General features: G+C 37.4%; 1 protein-coding gene across 3 annotated transcripts in view; it reads left to right on the plus strand.

Annotated features, from left to right (window-relative positions):
• MALRD1 (MAM and LDL receptor class A domain containing 1) overlaps positions 1 to 18614 on the plus strand; it is a 554066-nt gene that overhangs the window by 389210 nt on the left and 146242 nt on the right. For all 3 annotated transcript variants that reach the window (XM_015474019.3, XM_015474018.3, XM_010811194.3), the window contains exon 33: positions 11968 to 12125. In XM_015474019.3, coding sequence (XP_015329505.1) covers positions 11968 to 12125 — 158 coding nt within the window. The remainder of the gene's footprint in view (positions 1 to 11967; positions 12126 to 18614) is intronic.

Consider the following 18614-nt stretch of genomic DNA (forward strand, 5'->3'; position numbering starts at 1 on the left):
CCTTTTCCCAGGTTTTGCTTTGCTATTTTTGTACTCTCTGAAAGTGAAAGTGAAGTTGCTGAGTCATGTCTGACTCTTTGTGACCCCATGGACTGTAACCTACCAGGCTCCTCTGTCCATGGGATTTTCCAGGCAAGAGTACTGGAGTGGATTGCCAAATCCTTCTCCAGGGGATCTTCCCAACCCAGGGATTGAACCTGGGTCTCCCACATTGTAGACAAACCCTTTACCATCTGAGCCACCAGGGAAGTCCTTGTACTCTCCATATATGCCCATCAATTTGGGGGAAGCAGTTTTCCCTGTGATCTCTCTTCTTGAAGGATCTAAGAAAAGTTTTTTATTTTTGGCTGTTTGGAAGACGAAACCAGTGCTTTCCAAGCTCCTTATATGCTGGACTGGAAACCAGAAATCTTCACCCACATTTGTTTTCTTTCTTTCTTTCTTTCTTTTTTTGATGATCTTTTCCCACTCCTGTACAACCTCCTTTGCCTATGACATCTCTGCTGTATACTTTGGTGGTGGTGGTAATGGTTTAGTCACTAAGCCATGTCTGACTCTTGTGACCCCATGGACTGTAGCCTGCCAGGCTCCTCTGTCCATGGGATTCTCCAGGGAAGAAGACTGGAGTGAGTTTCCATTTCCTCCTCCAGGGGATCTTCCCAACCCAGGAATCGAACCGTGGTTTCCTCTATTGCAGGCAAATTTTTTATTGACTGAGCTACAAGGGAAGCACTTGTAAATATTCTTTAATATTCTAATATAATGAATCATTGGAAAAGACCCTGATACTAGGAAAGATTGAAGGCAGGAGGAGAAGGGGACAACAGATGATGAGATGATTGGATGGCTGCTGCTGCTAAGTTGCTTCAGTTATGTCCGACTCTGTGCGACCCCATAGAGGGCAGCCCACCAGGCTCCCCAGTCCCTGGGATTCTCCAGGCAAGAACACTGGAGTGGCTTGCCATTTCCTTCTCCAATGGATGAAAGTGAAAATTGAAAGTGAAGTCGCTTAGTCGTGTTGGATTCAGCGATCCCATGGACTGCAGCCCACCAGGCTCCTCTGTCCATGGGATTTTCCAGGCAAGAGTACTGGAGTGGGGTGCCATTGCCTTCTCTGTGATTGGATGGCATCACCAATTTGATGGACCTGAGTTTGACCAGACTCTGGAAGACAATGAAGGATAGGGAAGCCTGGCATGCTGCAATCCAAGGGGTCACAAAGAGTTGGACATGACTGAGTGACTGAATAACAACATAATGAATCATCTTTTATGGTCTCTTTCTGTATCCACCGATTTTAAGACATCTGTTATCTGTTGAACTACATAGCATTTACCATCTATATTAATATTTGGTATTATATGCTCTTGTGTAGGGTCTCATTCAGTCTTTACCACAACCCCTTGAGGCTAAAGTACCTACTATAATTATCTCTTATTGTTTTTGAGTCCTGGAGAATTTTAATAGGCTGCTCAAGGTCACATACCTAATAAGTGGAAAAGTCAGAATTTGAATCAAGACCTCTAGCTCCTGCAGGCTTAACTAGTATACAATCCAGCCCAGATTCTGCTCCCTATTTATTTATTAAAATAATATAATAATACTGTTTTCTATTTTCATAAAGATAAATTTTCTTCCATTCTTATTTGCTTCCCATACCCTTTCAGGCAATAGATCAAACAAAATCATTTCTTACTATATATCACTTACCTAAAGAAAAGAGTTTATAATTTAATTAGCTTCCTTTTTAATCTTAATTTGGCAAATGAAACCATGTTACAGAAATACTGTTAAACCAATACATGTTTCCAAAGGCATTTTGACAGGAAAAAGCACTAAAGATATAACTCAGGGTTCTTCTTTGAGGCTTGAGAAACTCTGAATCCTTTGAAATTCCTAGACTTATAGGAAGTACCAGCCAGTTCCATTCATATATCATCTTCATGTGATTGAGACATTTTTGCTGCTGAGCATATTAGAAACTGCAAAAGAAGTTGAATCTACCCTATGTCAGCATGTCGCAACTAGAAGCTTCATTTTTATATCAGAGCACCACATCCTGAGGGGGAGAGTTTATAGCACTCAATTTGGTAATAGAGAATAGTGCTGAAATGAGACATTCTGCTGGAAAGTGGAGTTTTTAAAAATAGGTAATAATGACTCTCAAGAGAATAATGCCTAAAGAATAAACTGTTGGAAAAGGTGAAAATGAAGAAATGTCAAATATATTCAGTGCATAGCTCTTCAGGAAGGGATGCAGTGACAATGTCTATCAAATGCTATGAGCAGATCTCACTTGACTTGAGAGGCGCTGTGTCTGTGGTTGCCATTCTGACACCTTTGAGGAAACTTTTGTTCTCTCTCTGAGTGTGTTTCTATTTCACAGGCTTTAAAACTTGCAGATGCAAATGGCTAACACCTTGAACATCTGGTATGGGGAGGGAATGAAAGTACATAAAGAGATTGAGGGCATTTCAACTCATAGTCCTGTGCACCCTTCTATTTTAGAGTGAGAGACAGGCAGAAATTATAGAGGATATGGAGCCAAACAAAGTAAGTCTGACTTTGAGGAAGGGAGAATTTGCTATCTTGAAAGAGAGACATATTGCATTTAAAAAAGAAAGAAAAAAAAAAGCCATTAGCCTATTTTATGAACAAGAAAAAAAAAAGATGAAAATTGCCTACAATTTAAAGCAGTGAGTGAATTCAGAACACTTGAAGTGAGAAATTGTCTTTTATGATTTGACCCTAGTGCAAATGAGTATTATTCTGCTGAGGGCACTGGAGCTTTAAAAATGCAGCTTTTTTTAAAAAGTGTTAGCTGTCTATTTTAAAGAGACATGTCAAATATATTACCTTATGCCATAATAACTCAATGAAACATTTTCAAAAACTCAAAATTGTAGCTAATAACATCTACAAGACAAATTAGAATCTTTACTTTCTACAGACATCAAAGTTTAAAATGAATGTTCATGAAGCATGGTGATGGATTCTGAATATGGCTAGTGTATTTTGGCCTCTAATGTCAAGAAACGGTAATGATTTGAACAAAATACACTTTGATGATGAATTTGCCCTATTTGACACTAAGGCAGTTTTTGAAAACATGTGTGACTCTTTAAAATTTTTAAATTTTAAATTAAAATTTAAAATTTTAACATTAATGAGAAGTTTCTGTCCAGTTTTTATTTTAGCTAGTTAAGATGTGAAATATAAAAGCTATACCCTGAGAATTTTAAGAATTTGTAATCATTAGTCTGGTACAAGCAAAATTGAAATGTTAAACTGAAAAGGTACAGAAAATATCAGGAGGCATAGCATCTGAGGAGAGGTAAAATTCAGATAATATTTAATGAATGCCCATGTTCTAGAGTATTACATGTAGTAATGTTTTAGATTTTACAAACTTAATTGGATCTATTCTGATCTATTATATCAGAGTTAAATAGCTTTTTAAATGCCCAGTAGAAAGTTATGAAATAGTTGAAAATCAAATTAATGAACAAAACAGTCCCCTTCTGTGGAAATCTGTCCCATGAATGAATGCTTGATCATGCCACACAGTTACATTTAAATAATGCTGGTTTCATGATTTACTGTTAAATTCTAACTATGTTGTGGTGATTGGAACTTTTCAGCTTTATTTTCTGCTTTAACAAGTTCTGAACTTTGTGAAGGAGGCTGGATTGACCTCCCCAAGGATTTTTCCAGATATAAATAGGTAGCTCTCAATGAAGCAACTGAAAGTTTATAAACGTATGAAAGCATGTCTAGTCTGAGCTTGCTAGATAAAGACCAAGTCTATTTCTGAAAGTATAATTCAATGTAACAGTTTATAATTTTGTGATAGAGTACCTAGTTCCCAGAGAATTTATACATTTCTATTAATAATTTTAAGAGACTTAGCAACTTTTCACCTTTATGATTCTCCAGGAAAACAAAAAACATAGCACCGCAACAAGTCTATTTCACTTGCAAAGTCAAACTTAGATATGCTTGAGTTCCAGAATTTAAAATCCCCAAAGACCAAATTTGCAATGGTGGCTTCTAAATTGCTATGCACGGTTTTGCAATCTTAAATTTTTAAATGGATAAAATTTTACATTTATAAGCACAAATACACCACACAGGAATCGACTTTCTGATTTCTGTGTTTGACTGGGGGATCTGGTAAGACCAAAATTGAATATGCAGATCAGAAGAGGCTATGTGGGGTGTGCTCTGAAAGCTCACCCAGTCCCCTAACTAATAATTGGAATTGCTACCTTTGATGTTGAGCTTTATGTGACATTGTTTGTCTTGTACTGAAATAATATATACTGCAGTGGCATGCTGGATTATCATCATTCCCAGTAAATTAGTATTTTTTTTTTTTACACTGAGTTCCATGATATAACCCTAAAATACAAACAGCAGATTGTCCTACATTTTTTTCAGTCATATTGTATCTTTGCTAAACTGCTTTTCAGTAGTTGCTGTAAGAAAAAATTAAGTCCTGGGAAAGTAAATGTGGAATGAGGAGTGAAGGTGATTTTGTTCCATCTGATTTTGAGGTTTGAGAACGTGTGCAGTGCCCAGTAGAAGCCCACTCAGATAGAACATAATTGTGGCTATTTAAGAATGAAATGAGTTTTTTCAGTTGTATGTTTTAGTTTTCAAATGCCTGTAATATTGTTAGATACCAATAAATACTAAGTTGTTTGCACTGAAGTACTTAATAAACAAAACTGAGATGTAACTTCCCACTTGAGGTGCCATGAAAGGAGGTATTGAGACACTAAGGATGCTGTAGTCTAAGTCCCTCTAGAAGCGAGTGGGCAAAGACCAAGCATGGAGAACTTGGTTAGAATGAACTCAGGTTTCTGGGCAAGCTTAAAACTTATGTTTTAAACTACATACTATATGATTAAAACTATTCAAGAGAAACAGCTGAATTAGTGAAGTTTCAGTGTATTTTTGTAGTTAGAAGAATAATTTACTACAATACCGGTTTTAAATGAGAGTTCCCAACTTTGTAAAACAGATTAAATTCATGTCAATGAACACAAATACTTTTTGCCCCACTGCCCTAAATATTTAATCTTCAGCATCATGTTAGCATTAAATCATGGAAAGAAATATATGTGATGTCTGAGTTAAACATAATCTTCTTTCGTGAGATCAAAGTTCATCAATCTCATTATATATATCATCCTATTTAAGAGCTAACCTATGAAATGTGGAATGGTTTTATAAAAAGATTGTGTGCTTGTGCTTAGTTGTTCAGTTGTGTCTGACTCTGTGTGACCCCATGGACTGTAGCCCACCAAGCGTCTCTGTCCACGGGGCTTCTTCAGCCAAGAATACTGGAGGGGGTTGCCATGCCTTCCTCCAGGGGATCTTCCCAACCCAGGGATTGAACCTAGGTCTCCTGCATTGAAGGTGGATTCTTTACCATCTGAGCCACCAGGGAAGCCCATATTGTTGAATTAGGTTTGCTAATATTTTGTTAAGGATGTTTGCATCTATGTTCATAGATGAGCTTGGCCTATAATTTTCTTTTTTTGTGGTATCTTTGCCTGGCTTTGGTACCAGGATTATGGCGGCCACACAGAATGAGATTGGGAATGTTCCTTCCTCTGCAATTTTTTTTTTTTTTTTTTTTTTTTAATAGCTTCAGAAGGACCTGTGTTAACACTTCCCTAAATGTTTGATCAAATTTGCCTGTGAAGCCATCTGGTCCTGGAATTTAATTTGTTGGGAGTTTTAAAATCAGTTTCTATTTCAGTACTTGCAATTGACCTGTTCATATCTTCTGTTTCTTCCTGGTTCAGTCTTGGGAGACTGTACCTTTCAGAGAATTCATCCATTTTATCGGTATGTAGACTGAGCGACTTCACTTTCACTTTTCACTTTCATGCATTGGAGAAGGAAATGGCAACCCACTCCAGTGTTCTTGCCTGGAAAATCCCATGGACGGAGGAGCCTGGTAGGCTGCAGTCCATGGGGTCGCTAAGAGTCAGACATGACTGAGCGACTTCACTTTCACTTTTCACTTTCATGCATTGGAGAAGGAAATGGCAACCCACTCCAGTGTTCTTGCCTGGAGAATCCCATGGACGGAGGAGCCTGGTAGGCTGCAGTCCATGGGGTCGCTAAGAGTCAGACATGACTGAGCGACTTCACTTTCACTTTTCACTTTCATGCATTGGAGAAGGAAATGGCAACCCACTCCAGTGTTCTTGCCTGGAGAATCCCAGGGATGGGGGAGCCTGGTGGGCTGCCATCTATGGGGTCGCACAGAGTCGGATACGACTGAAATGACTTAGCAGCAGCAGCAGCAGCAGGTGTTTAATAGTAGTGTTTTATGGGTGTTTATTTCAGCGGTGTCCACTGTAATTTGTAATTTGTCCTTTTTCATTTCTAATTTTACAAACTTGAGCTCTCTCCCATTTTTTAATTGAAAAAGCTTTATCAATTTTATTTTTTTTTCAAAGAACCAGCTTTTAGTTTCATTCATCTTTTCTATTGTTTTCTTCATCTGTTTTTCATTTGTTTCTGCTCGGATCTTTAAGATTTCTTTCCTTCTACTAACTTTGGATTTTGTTCTCTTTTCTCCAGTTCCTTTAGGTGTAAGTTGGGTTGTTTGAGATTTTTATTTGTCCTGAGGTAAGACTATTACTATAAAACTCCCTGTTAGAACTGCTTCTGCTGCATCCCATGGGTTTTGGATCACCATGCTTCTGTTTTCATTTGTCTCCAGGTATTTTATTTCCTCTTTATTTTTCTCAGCCATCCACTGGTTGTTTAGTAGCACATTGTTTAGCTTCCACATGTTTTTCTTTTTAACAGCTTTTTTTTTCCCTTATTTTTTAATCTCATAGTGTTGTGAGAAAATATGCTTGATATGATTTCAATTTTCTTGAATTTAAGAATTTTAAAATTTTAAATTTGCTCACTTTGTGACCCAGCATGTGATCAGTCCTGGCAAATGTTCCATGTATCTTGAAAATGTGTATTCTCCTGCTGTCAGATGAAATGTTCTATAAATACCAAGTCTCTCTGCTTATAATGGGTGTGGTAAGGCCTGTGTTTCCTCTGGATTTTCTGTCCAGATGATCTGTCCATTGATGAAATTGGGGTTTAAGGTCCCCCCTATTCCTGTGTTACTGTCAGTTTCTCCTTTAATGCATATTAACATTTGCCTTGGATATTGAGGTTCTCCTATGTTGGGGGCATAAATATTTACAATAGTTATACCTTCTTAGACTGATCCCAGGATCATTATGTAGTGTCCTTCTTTGTCTCTTGTAACAGTCTTTAAGGTCTATTTTGTCTTAGTATTCCTACTCCAGCTTTCCTCTGAATTCCATTTGCATGGAATATGTTTGTCCATCCTCTCACTTTCAGTCCGTTTGTATCCCTAGATCTGGAGTGGGAGGTCTCTTATAGACAGCATACTTACAGGTCTTGCTTTTTTATCCATTTACCAGTGTACGCCCTTTGCTTAAAACATTTAAACATTTAACCTGTTTACATTTAAGGTAAGTACTGATATGTATGTTTCTATCACCATTTTCTTAATTGTTTTGGGTGTTAGGGAAGTTTTCAGCTATTGATAGTCTTTAATTCCTTTATCATTTTTATCACCTCCTTTTTGAACTTGGGCCTAGCAGACTGGAAAGGCCTGATTCATTGTTTCTTCTTTCAGGGGATTTTTCCTGTCTCAGTTCAGTTCAGTCGCTCAGTCATGTCCGACTCCTTGCGACCCCATGAATCACAGCACGCCAGGCCTCCCTGTCCATCACCAACTCCCGGAGTTCACTCAAACTCATGTCCATCGAGTCGGTGATGCCATCCAGCCATCTCATCCTCTGTCATCCCCTTCTCCTCCTGTCCCTAATCCCTGCCAGCAGCAGGGTCTTTTCCAATGAGTCAACTCTTTGCATGAGGTGGCCAAAGTATTGGAGTTTCAGCTTCAGCATCAGTCCTTCCAGTGAACACCCAGGACTGATCTCCTTTCGGATGGACTGGTTGGATCTCCTTGCAGTCCAAGGGACTCTCAAGAGTCTTCTCCAACAACACAGTTAAAAAGCATCAATTCTTTGGTGCTCAGCCTTCTTCACAGTCCAACTCTCACATCCATCCGTGACCACTGGAAAAACCATAGCCTTGACTATTTAGTTGGAAATAGTTCCTTCACTTTTACTTTTCTCAAATTTCTCTGTCTCTGTAAATTCAGGAGAAACAGTTAACTACTGTGGTATTGAAGGGCTGTTTTCATGTGCAACCATCCCTGTGCAAACTGTGTGAGTCCAATATTTTGGGTGCAAGGGCTATTTGCAAGTCATGACGGGCGTACATCCAAAGGGAGTGCTGGCTGTCATCCTTCTGATAGGGGGTGTGGCTGGTGTCATGGTGACAAGAGCCTTGTCTGGAAGTTGTGTCGGACCTCTTTGCTGTGTGGCTGTCACAGACCTGTCAAGGATGGGGTCTGCTTCCCAGTTGTTTGAGTAGAGGCCCTGAGGGTCAGGTTTGATAAGGGTCTGTTGCTCATGTGTGTGAATGTTCTGTCCCCAAGAAGGTGAGCACTAATGCACGTGAGGCCTGTGTGGTCACAGAGAACCTATGCACCGAGTGACCATGCAGGGGTCCTCGGGTCTACCCAGAAACATCTCAAATGCTGCATCCCTTTCTCCATTTTGTTCCTACCAGACTTAATGCCAGGCTGGTGATAGGGCCTGCGGTGTGGCTATGGGGATTGAGGTGGCTGTGCTGCCTCTTGGAAACACGGTTGCCTATACGGCAGTACTCTTCCAGGACCTGTCTGCTCAGATCCAGCTCCAAGCTGTGGTGTGAGGCAGATGGGACCGGAATACTCCATTTGGAAAGGAATCCCAGCATGCTTCACCCTAGGGGCTCTCTGCAGGTACATGGGATTCTGTGATACAGCCCACCACCCAGTGTGTTCACCAACAAAGTGGCCGCTGCTGGACCCACTCCCTGGTTGGAACACCGATAATGGGCTTACATACCAGCCACACCCACACCACGTGCTCACTCACAAAGAAGGCAACCAGAGTTGCTCCCCGCTGAGAGCATAACTACAGTGAGACTCCTATGACAGAGCCACGCCACCTCGTGCATGAGCTAACAATGGCAGCCCAGACAGTTAGCATTAATTTACCTTATTTGGAACTCGATCAAGTCTATTTCTTTACATCCACTATATTTTCAGTAAAGTCTTAACTATATAAAAGAGTAATTATTTAAGCTAATTATAAGTCATCAAGGGTATAAAATGTAATTAAGATGAGGGAAAGCTTCAATGTTCTTATTTAATCAAAATAGCATAACGAATGCATGTTCTTAAGGAATAAGTCACAGTTCTTGGGTTTAACAGATGAAGTGTAGGTATACCTTGGTTGAGCATGCCACATATATGTCTTCATTTTCCAAATAAGAAAACAAGCAAGTGACATCCTTGCAATGAAATGTGAAAGAAAACTGTTTCATTGTTGGATTAAAATAGTGTGTACAGTTTTCCTAATCCAGTACTTGCTAGCACATAAAATAAACTTCATAGAACGTTGAAGATAGAAGACCATTCACAGATGTGATAGGGAAGCATTTCCAATTATTTCCACTACCACTCTTTTTTTAAACAAATGCTTTATTTACTTATTTGGCTGCATCAGGTCTTGTTTGTGGCATGCAGAATCTTAGTTCCCTGACCAGGGATCAAACCCAGTCCCCTGGCTGGGAAGCCCATTTCTCAACCATTGGACCATCAGGGAATTCCCACCACTCTTTTATATTGAGGAGAATCTTGCTGCAATAACTCATACTTCATGTTTCTTGGTTATTTTTCTTGGATAAGATTTTTTCTTTATTTTGCCAGACATTATAAGGGTCCTTAATGAAGAGAAATACTTTCAGAAAGGAATAGTTTTTTTTAATATATACCAGTCACTTTCAGTTTCTCATCTGACATGTAAGTCATTTGGAAGTCATTATTCCTATCCTCATAACAAGACAAAAAGCTGAATAAACTAAAAATCAACAGCTCTTTTAGATCTGTTAGAGAATCGATGTCAAAGGCAAACCACTGCCTCCAAATTGAAGCCAAATAGGAGAAACAGAATCACAGCTTCCTGGAGCAGAAGCTCAGGAGCAGAAACCTCTGCAGGAATCAGAACTGGGGGAGGAAGTTCTAATCCCTAACTGATGAAGGGCTCTAGGCTCAGTGTGCCCTGGGCTTCCCAGGTGTCTCAGTGGAAAAGAATCTGTCCATGTAGGAGACGCAGTTTCGGTTTCTGGGTCAGGAAGATCCCTTGGAGCAGGAGATAGCAACCCATTCCAGTATTCCTGCCTAGGAAATCCCATGGACAGAGGAGCCTACCGGGCTACAGTCCCCAGAGTTGCGAAAGAGTTGGAGATGACTTAGCCACTAAACAACAGCAATGTGCACCCATTTGAGAGATTAAAAAATCCCGGGGGATATCCAGTGTTAGAGGTCCTCACACTTGTTTACGGTTTAACTTCAGGAGCCCTACCATTTCTCACAGTAAAGATCAGAGAAAACTCCTCTCTGCTTTGAGCTGGTGGAGGAGAAAAGTTGCCATTTATCCAGAACAGTCTGTTCTCTCTAACAAGACTTGCCCTCAATAGAGAACACAAATAAATATTATCTATTACAGTAGCTAAAATCCAGGTCACTGATAACTCCAAATGCAGATAAGAATGAGAAGAAATGGGAACTCATTCATTGCTGGTGGGACTGCCAACTTTGGAAAATAGATTGTCCACTTCATACAAAACTAAGCCTAGTCTTACTGTAAGATCCAGCTGTTGTCTACCTTGGTGTATTTACACATGAGTTGAGAACTTCTGTCCACACAACAATTTACACACTAATGCTTATAAAAACTTTATTTACATTTGCTAAAGCTGAGAAGAAACCAGGATGTCCTTCATAGGTGAACAGATACAGAAACTGTGGTGCATCCATATAAGGAAATGTTATCCAGTGATAATAATAAATGAGCTATCAAGTCACAAAAAGAAACAGAAGAACCTTAAATGGTACATATTGCTAACTGAAACAGGCTAATCTAAAAAGACTATGTACTGTATGATTCCAACTATATGACATTCTGGAAAAGGCATACTGTTAACTCACAATTTATGATTTACGTGTGTATTTCTCAGTAAAAATACTGAGAAAGCCACAAGAAAAAATACTTGTAACTAAAGAATATTTTAATGGACTTTGTTTAGAACTATAAATAAATAATTAACCTGAGGAAATGTTTATATATATATATATACACACACATTTCATTCTCCCCTAGTAAAAGCCGCAGAGGAAGTAGTAACTGTGATGCATTTTGATGATGTCTACAGAAAAAGAAAATCCAGTTGTGTTTAAATTGAGAGATCGTTCACATACTAATGTAGTTGAGAAGTTATCTATTGTTCAGAAAAATAATAAGGTAAATTTCAGAATTACATTTCACTTTGCAGTTCTTATCTGCCATTCACTGCTACTTTGGTCAGTGTGAGAATTGGAACAACCAAAAATAACATAGAGTATCAGTCAGTCCCAACACCCTCCATACCTGTTCTACATGCAGCATACGAAATATTTTATTTGCTTGAAACTGACAGACAAGTTTGTGCAATGTAGGAGAAAAGGAATACACTTTCAGAGTCAACGAAATATTTGATCATCTTTATGCACAAGTCACATACCAAGGTGAATCTTGTGAATTACATAATCATGGTGATACTCTTTTTAATGTTGGTTTAAAGAAGTCAATATTGTTGATATATAATTGAAGAAAGTGAGTTGTGTTTAATTTTCTCTGTGCGTGCGTGTGTGTGTTTGGGGAAAACTGAAATTCATACACGATTTAAATATATTCTACCTCGTGCTACAAAATTTATCATTTCACTAAATAAAAATTGTTTATCTATTTCAAGGTAGTGGTCAGCACTTCCTGTTTGTCAACTCATCTGGCCCCAAAGAAGGATACACTGCAAGAATCACCACTTCCCAATACTTTCCAGCAAGCCTCGGAATGTGTGCTGTTCGGTTCTGGTTCTACATGGTTGATCCCGGGAGCACAGGAGTCTTAAAGGTACAACAGGAAGACAGAGATTTGTCTTTCACTGACATAGTCAGAGCGCGTGTTTAAACATTTCTCTCTTTTTTTGGTAGCCAGACCACACCAATCCTGATTCTATTAATTTCTCATTTCTTTCTGGGGCAATGGGACTCTGGCAAGCAGTTCTGTTATTCATCTTAATCTCCTTCAAGATTTGTCTCATTCATGGCTGCCACCTGAACTCAATTATGGTGCACGCTCTTTAAAAGATTATCTACAGATGAAAGATTATGGGCAGATTCTACATGTATCTTCTAATAACAACTTAGATAGGAACAATGAAGAAATGTGATGAGAGGGATAGTAATGGAGAGGATTCTCTTCCCCAAAGTAAAAGCAAAGCACACTTAAGATAAATATATTATCAGCTCACACTGAAAACAATGCGCCTGCTTTATTTTTGACTAACTGAATACAAGAATCTACACCAAATGCTAATCTCTTTAAATAAACGGGTTGCTGCGTCTATACTTCTCATATGAAAGATCAATGAATGAAATTTTCACTTGTTAGGAACCAATTTTGAAATCTTAATTTCTAATTAAAAGATTGTGTATCAGAACACAGTATGTAGTGATATTGCCTGGAAATTATGCAGTCATTTGTTGTTGGGATAAATATACAAGTTGGAATTTTTGTCATTATCTCAAACATTGTCCCTCGTAAATAATAACAGCTATTATTAAGTGATTCCTATCTTTCTGGCTATTCATTTTAACTTTATATGTGTTAGCAGTTTTAATTCTCACATTGACCTAATAAGGTAGTGTTTAGCTTTCCCAGAATTTTCAGTAAAGAAACTGAACTCAAAGTGGCTTAATAACTTTTCCATGATTACACAATTGACCAGAAATCTGATTTCAAAAATCTGACATCCTTGTTGCTTATATTTTCTGCATTACTCAGAGACATCTAAGGAGAAATATGAGGCAAAGAGAGAAAGAATAAAATGCCTTATCAATTCTAGCCATTGCTGGGAAAGCCAGCTCTTATCAAGTAAAAATAAAAGCATGCAAGAAAGTGGAAAATCTGTTTTCCTCTAGAAAAACCAGTAAAAATAACAAAGAAAGATATTCATTTTTAACAATTTAGATACACGTATTTTGTACATCATGAAAAAATTTTGGATTTTTGTTTTGTTTTTACATGTAGTATATAAATATTCAGTAGATTAGCCTTTTGCTTATGCTAAATTTTATCCTAAACACTGATCTTAAAAAGACTCTATAATACGTTGTTTTCACTGATATTTTAAAACATAGATACTGCAATTGAAGAGGACAGTAGTCAGTGGTTATTTGTTACACACAGAAGCAAATATGAAATGGAAACCTTTCAACAGAATGCACAGAGATTTCAGTCACTTTCTAACAAAGTGTTGCTTTCTTGATTCAAAACTAACATTTGTATATCCTTTAGCTATTCACCAGCTGGTCAGTCAGTGCTACAGGCTGAATGTTTTTGTCTCCCAAAATTCACCTGTTAAATCCTAACTATGACAGTCAGCTAGTTGAGTTACCTAGTTAAACAGCCCACTGTTTTTAGCCATGCTTCTCCAAACTGTCTTTGAAATGAAAATGTTGATCTCAAGTCTTGATTTCTGATAGCTTACTTAAAATAGTGATTACAGTTTTTTCTAACTGGAAGGCAGCGTTAAGTGTACTGTTGCTTTTATACTCTCGGCTGTCTTCAGAGAGGTCTACTGGAAAGAATAGTGGAGGGGAATTGCAGTAAGGCTGACATCCAGGTTGTGTAGAGAAATTGCCCTCCTCAACACCAGATTGTCTTGGTAGGTTTGACTGCCCCCATGGCTTTTTACCGTCTCCACAGGTGACCCAAGCAGAACCAATTATAGTCACTTCCAGGATTTAATGCGATGTTTACAAGAGGCTTTCTCTGTCTTCTGTGTTGCAAATCACTGGCTAAAAGTAGCCTAGATCTGGGGCTCTTGGGGACCATCTTTCCCGATATGCGGAGAGAGATTGTCTGAGAAAGAAGCTAGAACACAGAGGAATTCGGGACCAAAAGAAGGAAGACAGACTGTTTCTGTTTAAATCCCGGAGCCTGCTTTACCTGAGTCAGTCAAGTTCTCTTTGTTACTTGCTGTTGGAAAATTCCTGTTACAGAAACCCAGGGAGAAACTGTTTTTGTAAGGTATCCTCATGTCTCTGATGGATCACAGTAACTGTGGCAAGTCTGTTTCTCAACTGTTGCTTTTAATCTTGAGTTATTCCCAGTCTGAGAAACTCCCTGAGTGTACCATATTTTTATATTATGTGAACGAATCAGTGAAGTGGAAACCCATTCTTTCCACTCTTTTAAAGTGAGACTTTCCAGCTGCATGTTATTCTTTCATGGGCAACTGTTTTTCTTTTTCATAATCTCTAATTTGAGTATAACAGTGTCACATTTTATAAAATTTCCTTGGCAGGGGTATTTCAGCTGGTGTGTTGCCTTAGAAAGAATCATCTGTAGTTACAGTATTGACAAGACTGATGGACAGATAGCTTCTTACAAAGGGTCTGAAAACCCACCTTTGTGTATATATTTTCTAAAGTATCCAAAATAATATTATCTAAATTTATGGTGAGGAGGAACTTCTTCTTTTTAATATTAAAAAAATTTAAGACTATAATAAATGATAATATGCACTGAGGCATGATGTGGATAAATAGATATTCAATGCTATCAGCATGCAATTATAAAGAGCATTTTGGAAATTAAAAGCTTTATAATTTTTATATTATTTACCAAAACATTCCACATCTATAAATATAAGGAAATAAAGATAGATATGCATGATGTTTTATTTATAAGTGTCTTCATCTCACTGTTGTTTATAAAAAGGAATATTTGAAGCCACATGAATGTCAAATATTAAGAATTGGTGAAATATAGTACATTCACTCTTGCAGTGAAATACTGTGGAGAAGTTAATTCTGTAAATGAATAAATGATAATAAAGAGAAGCATTTGTGATTCATTAATAACCAAAGTAACCAAATTTACAAATATGTATTCTAGAATGTATAATACATTGTATTATACATTTATATAATGTATAAAAATATATCTAATTTCACATATTTTAACATGGGACTATCTATTCCTTAATCTATGTAAATAAGTATAAATGTGTGTGTATATATATATATGTGAAAAAATTTATCAAAGGATATACACTAAAATGAAAAGAGTAATTATCTTTAAACGTGAGATGAAAAGATTGTTTTCATTACTTTTACTCTTATTTATTTTATAATTTTTCTACATTAAGCATATGATGCCTTTCTAGTAAGAAAAATATATACAAGGGTCTTTCTAAAGGATCTTCACCTTTGGAAACGTTGAAAGACACAGCTCAAGGATATCCATAAACAGGTCACTTCTTGAGTTAATAAAGAGCAAATGTGGCTCTGGAGCACTTGGTAGATTATAAACCATCTCTTAGATTGATAACATAAATTCTTTAAAAAGGATATGTCAAAGAAAATATCTAAAGTGAAGTTCCATACTAAAGTGTCTATGAGGCCCTAAAAATAACCTGGCATTCCTAAAAGAGCTCAAATAGCAGATTGTGCTAGAATGGTCTCTTGTCAGCACAAATCTGAAATTGTGCTGAGTGTTATCTATCTCTTGCTTTTCTGTGCTCTGTTCTGTATCCCAGAGAACAACATTTCCCAGACTCCTTTGCTGCCGCATTCCTGAATAAGTTTGACCAAAGGAAGGTACTGGCCAAAAATCAGGGCAGGAAGAGGAGACAAGCCTTCCTCCTCTTTGTCTCTTCTCTTTTTCTGTATATTTATATTTCTCTAGCTGAGTTTGTACTGCATCTCATCTGTGACTCAGTTCCCCCAGAAGGCCTTGCCTCCCTGGTTCAACTCCCACCAAGGATACTGACAAATACCATCTTCTTCCAGCAACTCAACTTCGCTACTCCCTCCCTTTGACTTTAGGTTTTGGAGGAGAAACTTCTTCCTGCACATGCTAATCTATAGGTTGCCAAATAATTTCCCTGGTGATTTCTCATCTCTTCCATAAACATAGTACCTACTACCTATGTTAAAATTCCTCTATTTGAAATATATTAGTTTCTGTTTCCTAATTGAGCCCTGTCTAGGTACCTAACTTAAAGAAAACACAAATCTTTCAAAGACATTAACTGATAAAACAGTGAAAAACTATGAATGAGCACCAATTTAAATTTGTCATTCTTACATTAACTTCTTAAAAACTTACTGTCTAGTAGAGGAAGACAGAAAACAAATTGAAAAAAAGAACACCAATATGAAACTTCTGTTTGTGATGTAATACTATGGACCAAATTAAACTGTTTCCCGTAATACATAATTACTCACGATCTGCTGAGAAAGTTATTTTATATTGAATAGTAAGAAAGTCTATCTGAGAAATACAAGGTGTGAATTTAGACTAGAAAAACTAGAAAGATCCATTCTTGTGAATAACTGTAGTAAGAATGTTCTAGGCAGAAGAAATAAGCTAAGGGAAAAGCTCAAAAGTAGAAGGTATTTGAAGGCCACTGTAGTGGAACAAAGTAAGCGAGAGAAAGAGAGAAACAATCAGAGATAGTTGGAACCAGGGCCTTGCAGGGATGGTAAGGAGATGAGATTTTATTCTAAGAATCATGGAAAGTCATTGGAGAGTCTTAGCTTGAACTACTATAGCAAATTACCATGAAGTGGGTGGATCAAACAACAGAAGTTTCCTTCTCACAGCTCTGGAAGCTCAGAAGTTCAAGATCAAGGTATGGGCCAGTTTGGTTCCTCTTGTGGACCCGCTTTCTGGTTTGTAGATAACTGGCTCTCACTGTGTGCTCAACCAGTGGATAGAAATCATCTTTTTTGGGTCTGTTCTTAAAAGGACACTAATCTAATCCACAGGACCCCACACTCATGAGCTAATTACCTTCCAAAAACCCCCATCTCCCAGAATCTAAACATTAAGAATTTGGGCTTCAACTTATGAATCTGAGGGGATATATTCAGTCCATAGCCGAGAGTATTAAACTGAGGGATAATAATATCATCTTTGAAAATTTAGAAGATATGCTGTGTGGAAAAGGGACAGGACCTGGGGGTAGGAGGAGGAAATCAGAAATGGACGTGAAACAGGAAGGCAAGTTACATGATTTCCAGGGGTCCCCAGCTTGATTTAAAGTGGAGTGTAAGAATAAACTGGAAAACAATTGCTACAAATAATGAACAAGCCTGAGCTCTTCATTGGCATATTAAGATTATCTTCTAAATAAAACACACTTTAATTTTATTAGTATATTAGTGAAGGGCATCATATAAAGTTAGCTCAATCAAAATGTTATACAGTTGATGAGATCAAGGTGAAATTCAATTATGATGTCCCTATTACTTTTTTAGGATAAAAAGCCAAATAATTCACATCTATCCATCCTGCAAAGTAGAAGGCTGCATGATGAAAGAAATGTTTTATAGAAACTAGAAAGCCTGATGCTAAATACGTAATATTCAGGATAGTGAATGAATAATATTCAGAATAATAAGATGTCTATTCAGGCTTCGGTATCCTCTGATTCACAGGCTCATGATTTATGGACCAATGCTAATACATACTTTATTTTCTAGGTCAGTTTCTTTCTTTCAATTACCTACCTACATATAAAATTAAAAGCACTCTTTAAAATGGTGCTGGTCGTTTTCTGATACATATTGCCAAAAAAGCCCTAAGTGAAACCCAATTAATTTCCTACGTGATTATTTAGTTTCAGTAGTTCAGCTCCTAGCTTCTGACTTGTCCTACTATTTAATGCTAGCTCAGGTGAATTATTTAATGTCTATGAAAACAGGTAAAGTTTGGCACAAGACAAGAGAATTTCCCTACAAATAACTAATAGCCCTTTATTCCTCTAGACTCATTTTTTAAAGACACAAAAAGGAAATGAACTTTTGTAATTAAAAATGCTCTTTGTAATTTATAGAAGCTTTTCTTTGTTCAAGGGAGAAAAATGAACTATATCCTAAAACTTCTTTCAGTAATAACACATGAGTTAATATATCTAAAGGGGCTTCCCAGAAGCTTACAGTTAGCCTATGAGGTTGAAGTGAGTTTTTATTTTAAAGTTGAGTTTTAGGCGGTCCAGTGGTTAAGGTGAAACTTCACCTTCCAGGGGTATGGGTTCAATTCCTGGTTGAGGAGCTAAGATTTCACATCCCTTATCACCAAGTAACTAAAAAAACATAAACAACAGAAGCAATATTGTACTGAATTTGATAAAAAAAAAAAAAAAAACTTTAAAAATTGTCCACATCAAAAAAAAAATCTTAACCAAAATAAAGTTGAGTTTTAGAGCTAAATGATTTCTGCAAAACATATGGAATTCAACATGTAAATCTTCTATTCAGGAAGCCATTATTGCCATGGCCTTATGCTTGTAAATTTTGCTTTGTTTTGTTTTAATGTGATATTTAG

This window comes from Bos taurus, chromosome 13 (genome assembly GCF_002263795.3).
Source record: "Bos taurus isolate L1 Dominette 01449 registration number 42190680 breed Hereford chromosome 13, ARS-UCD2.0, whole genome shotgun sequence".
NCBI classification, from domain to species: Eukaryota; Metazoa; Chordata; class Mammalia; order Artiodactyla; family Bovidae; genus Bos; species Bos taurus.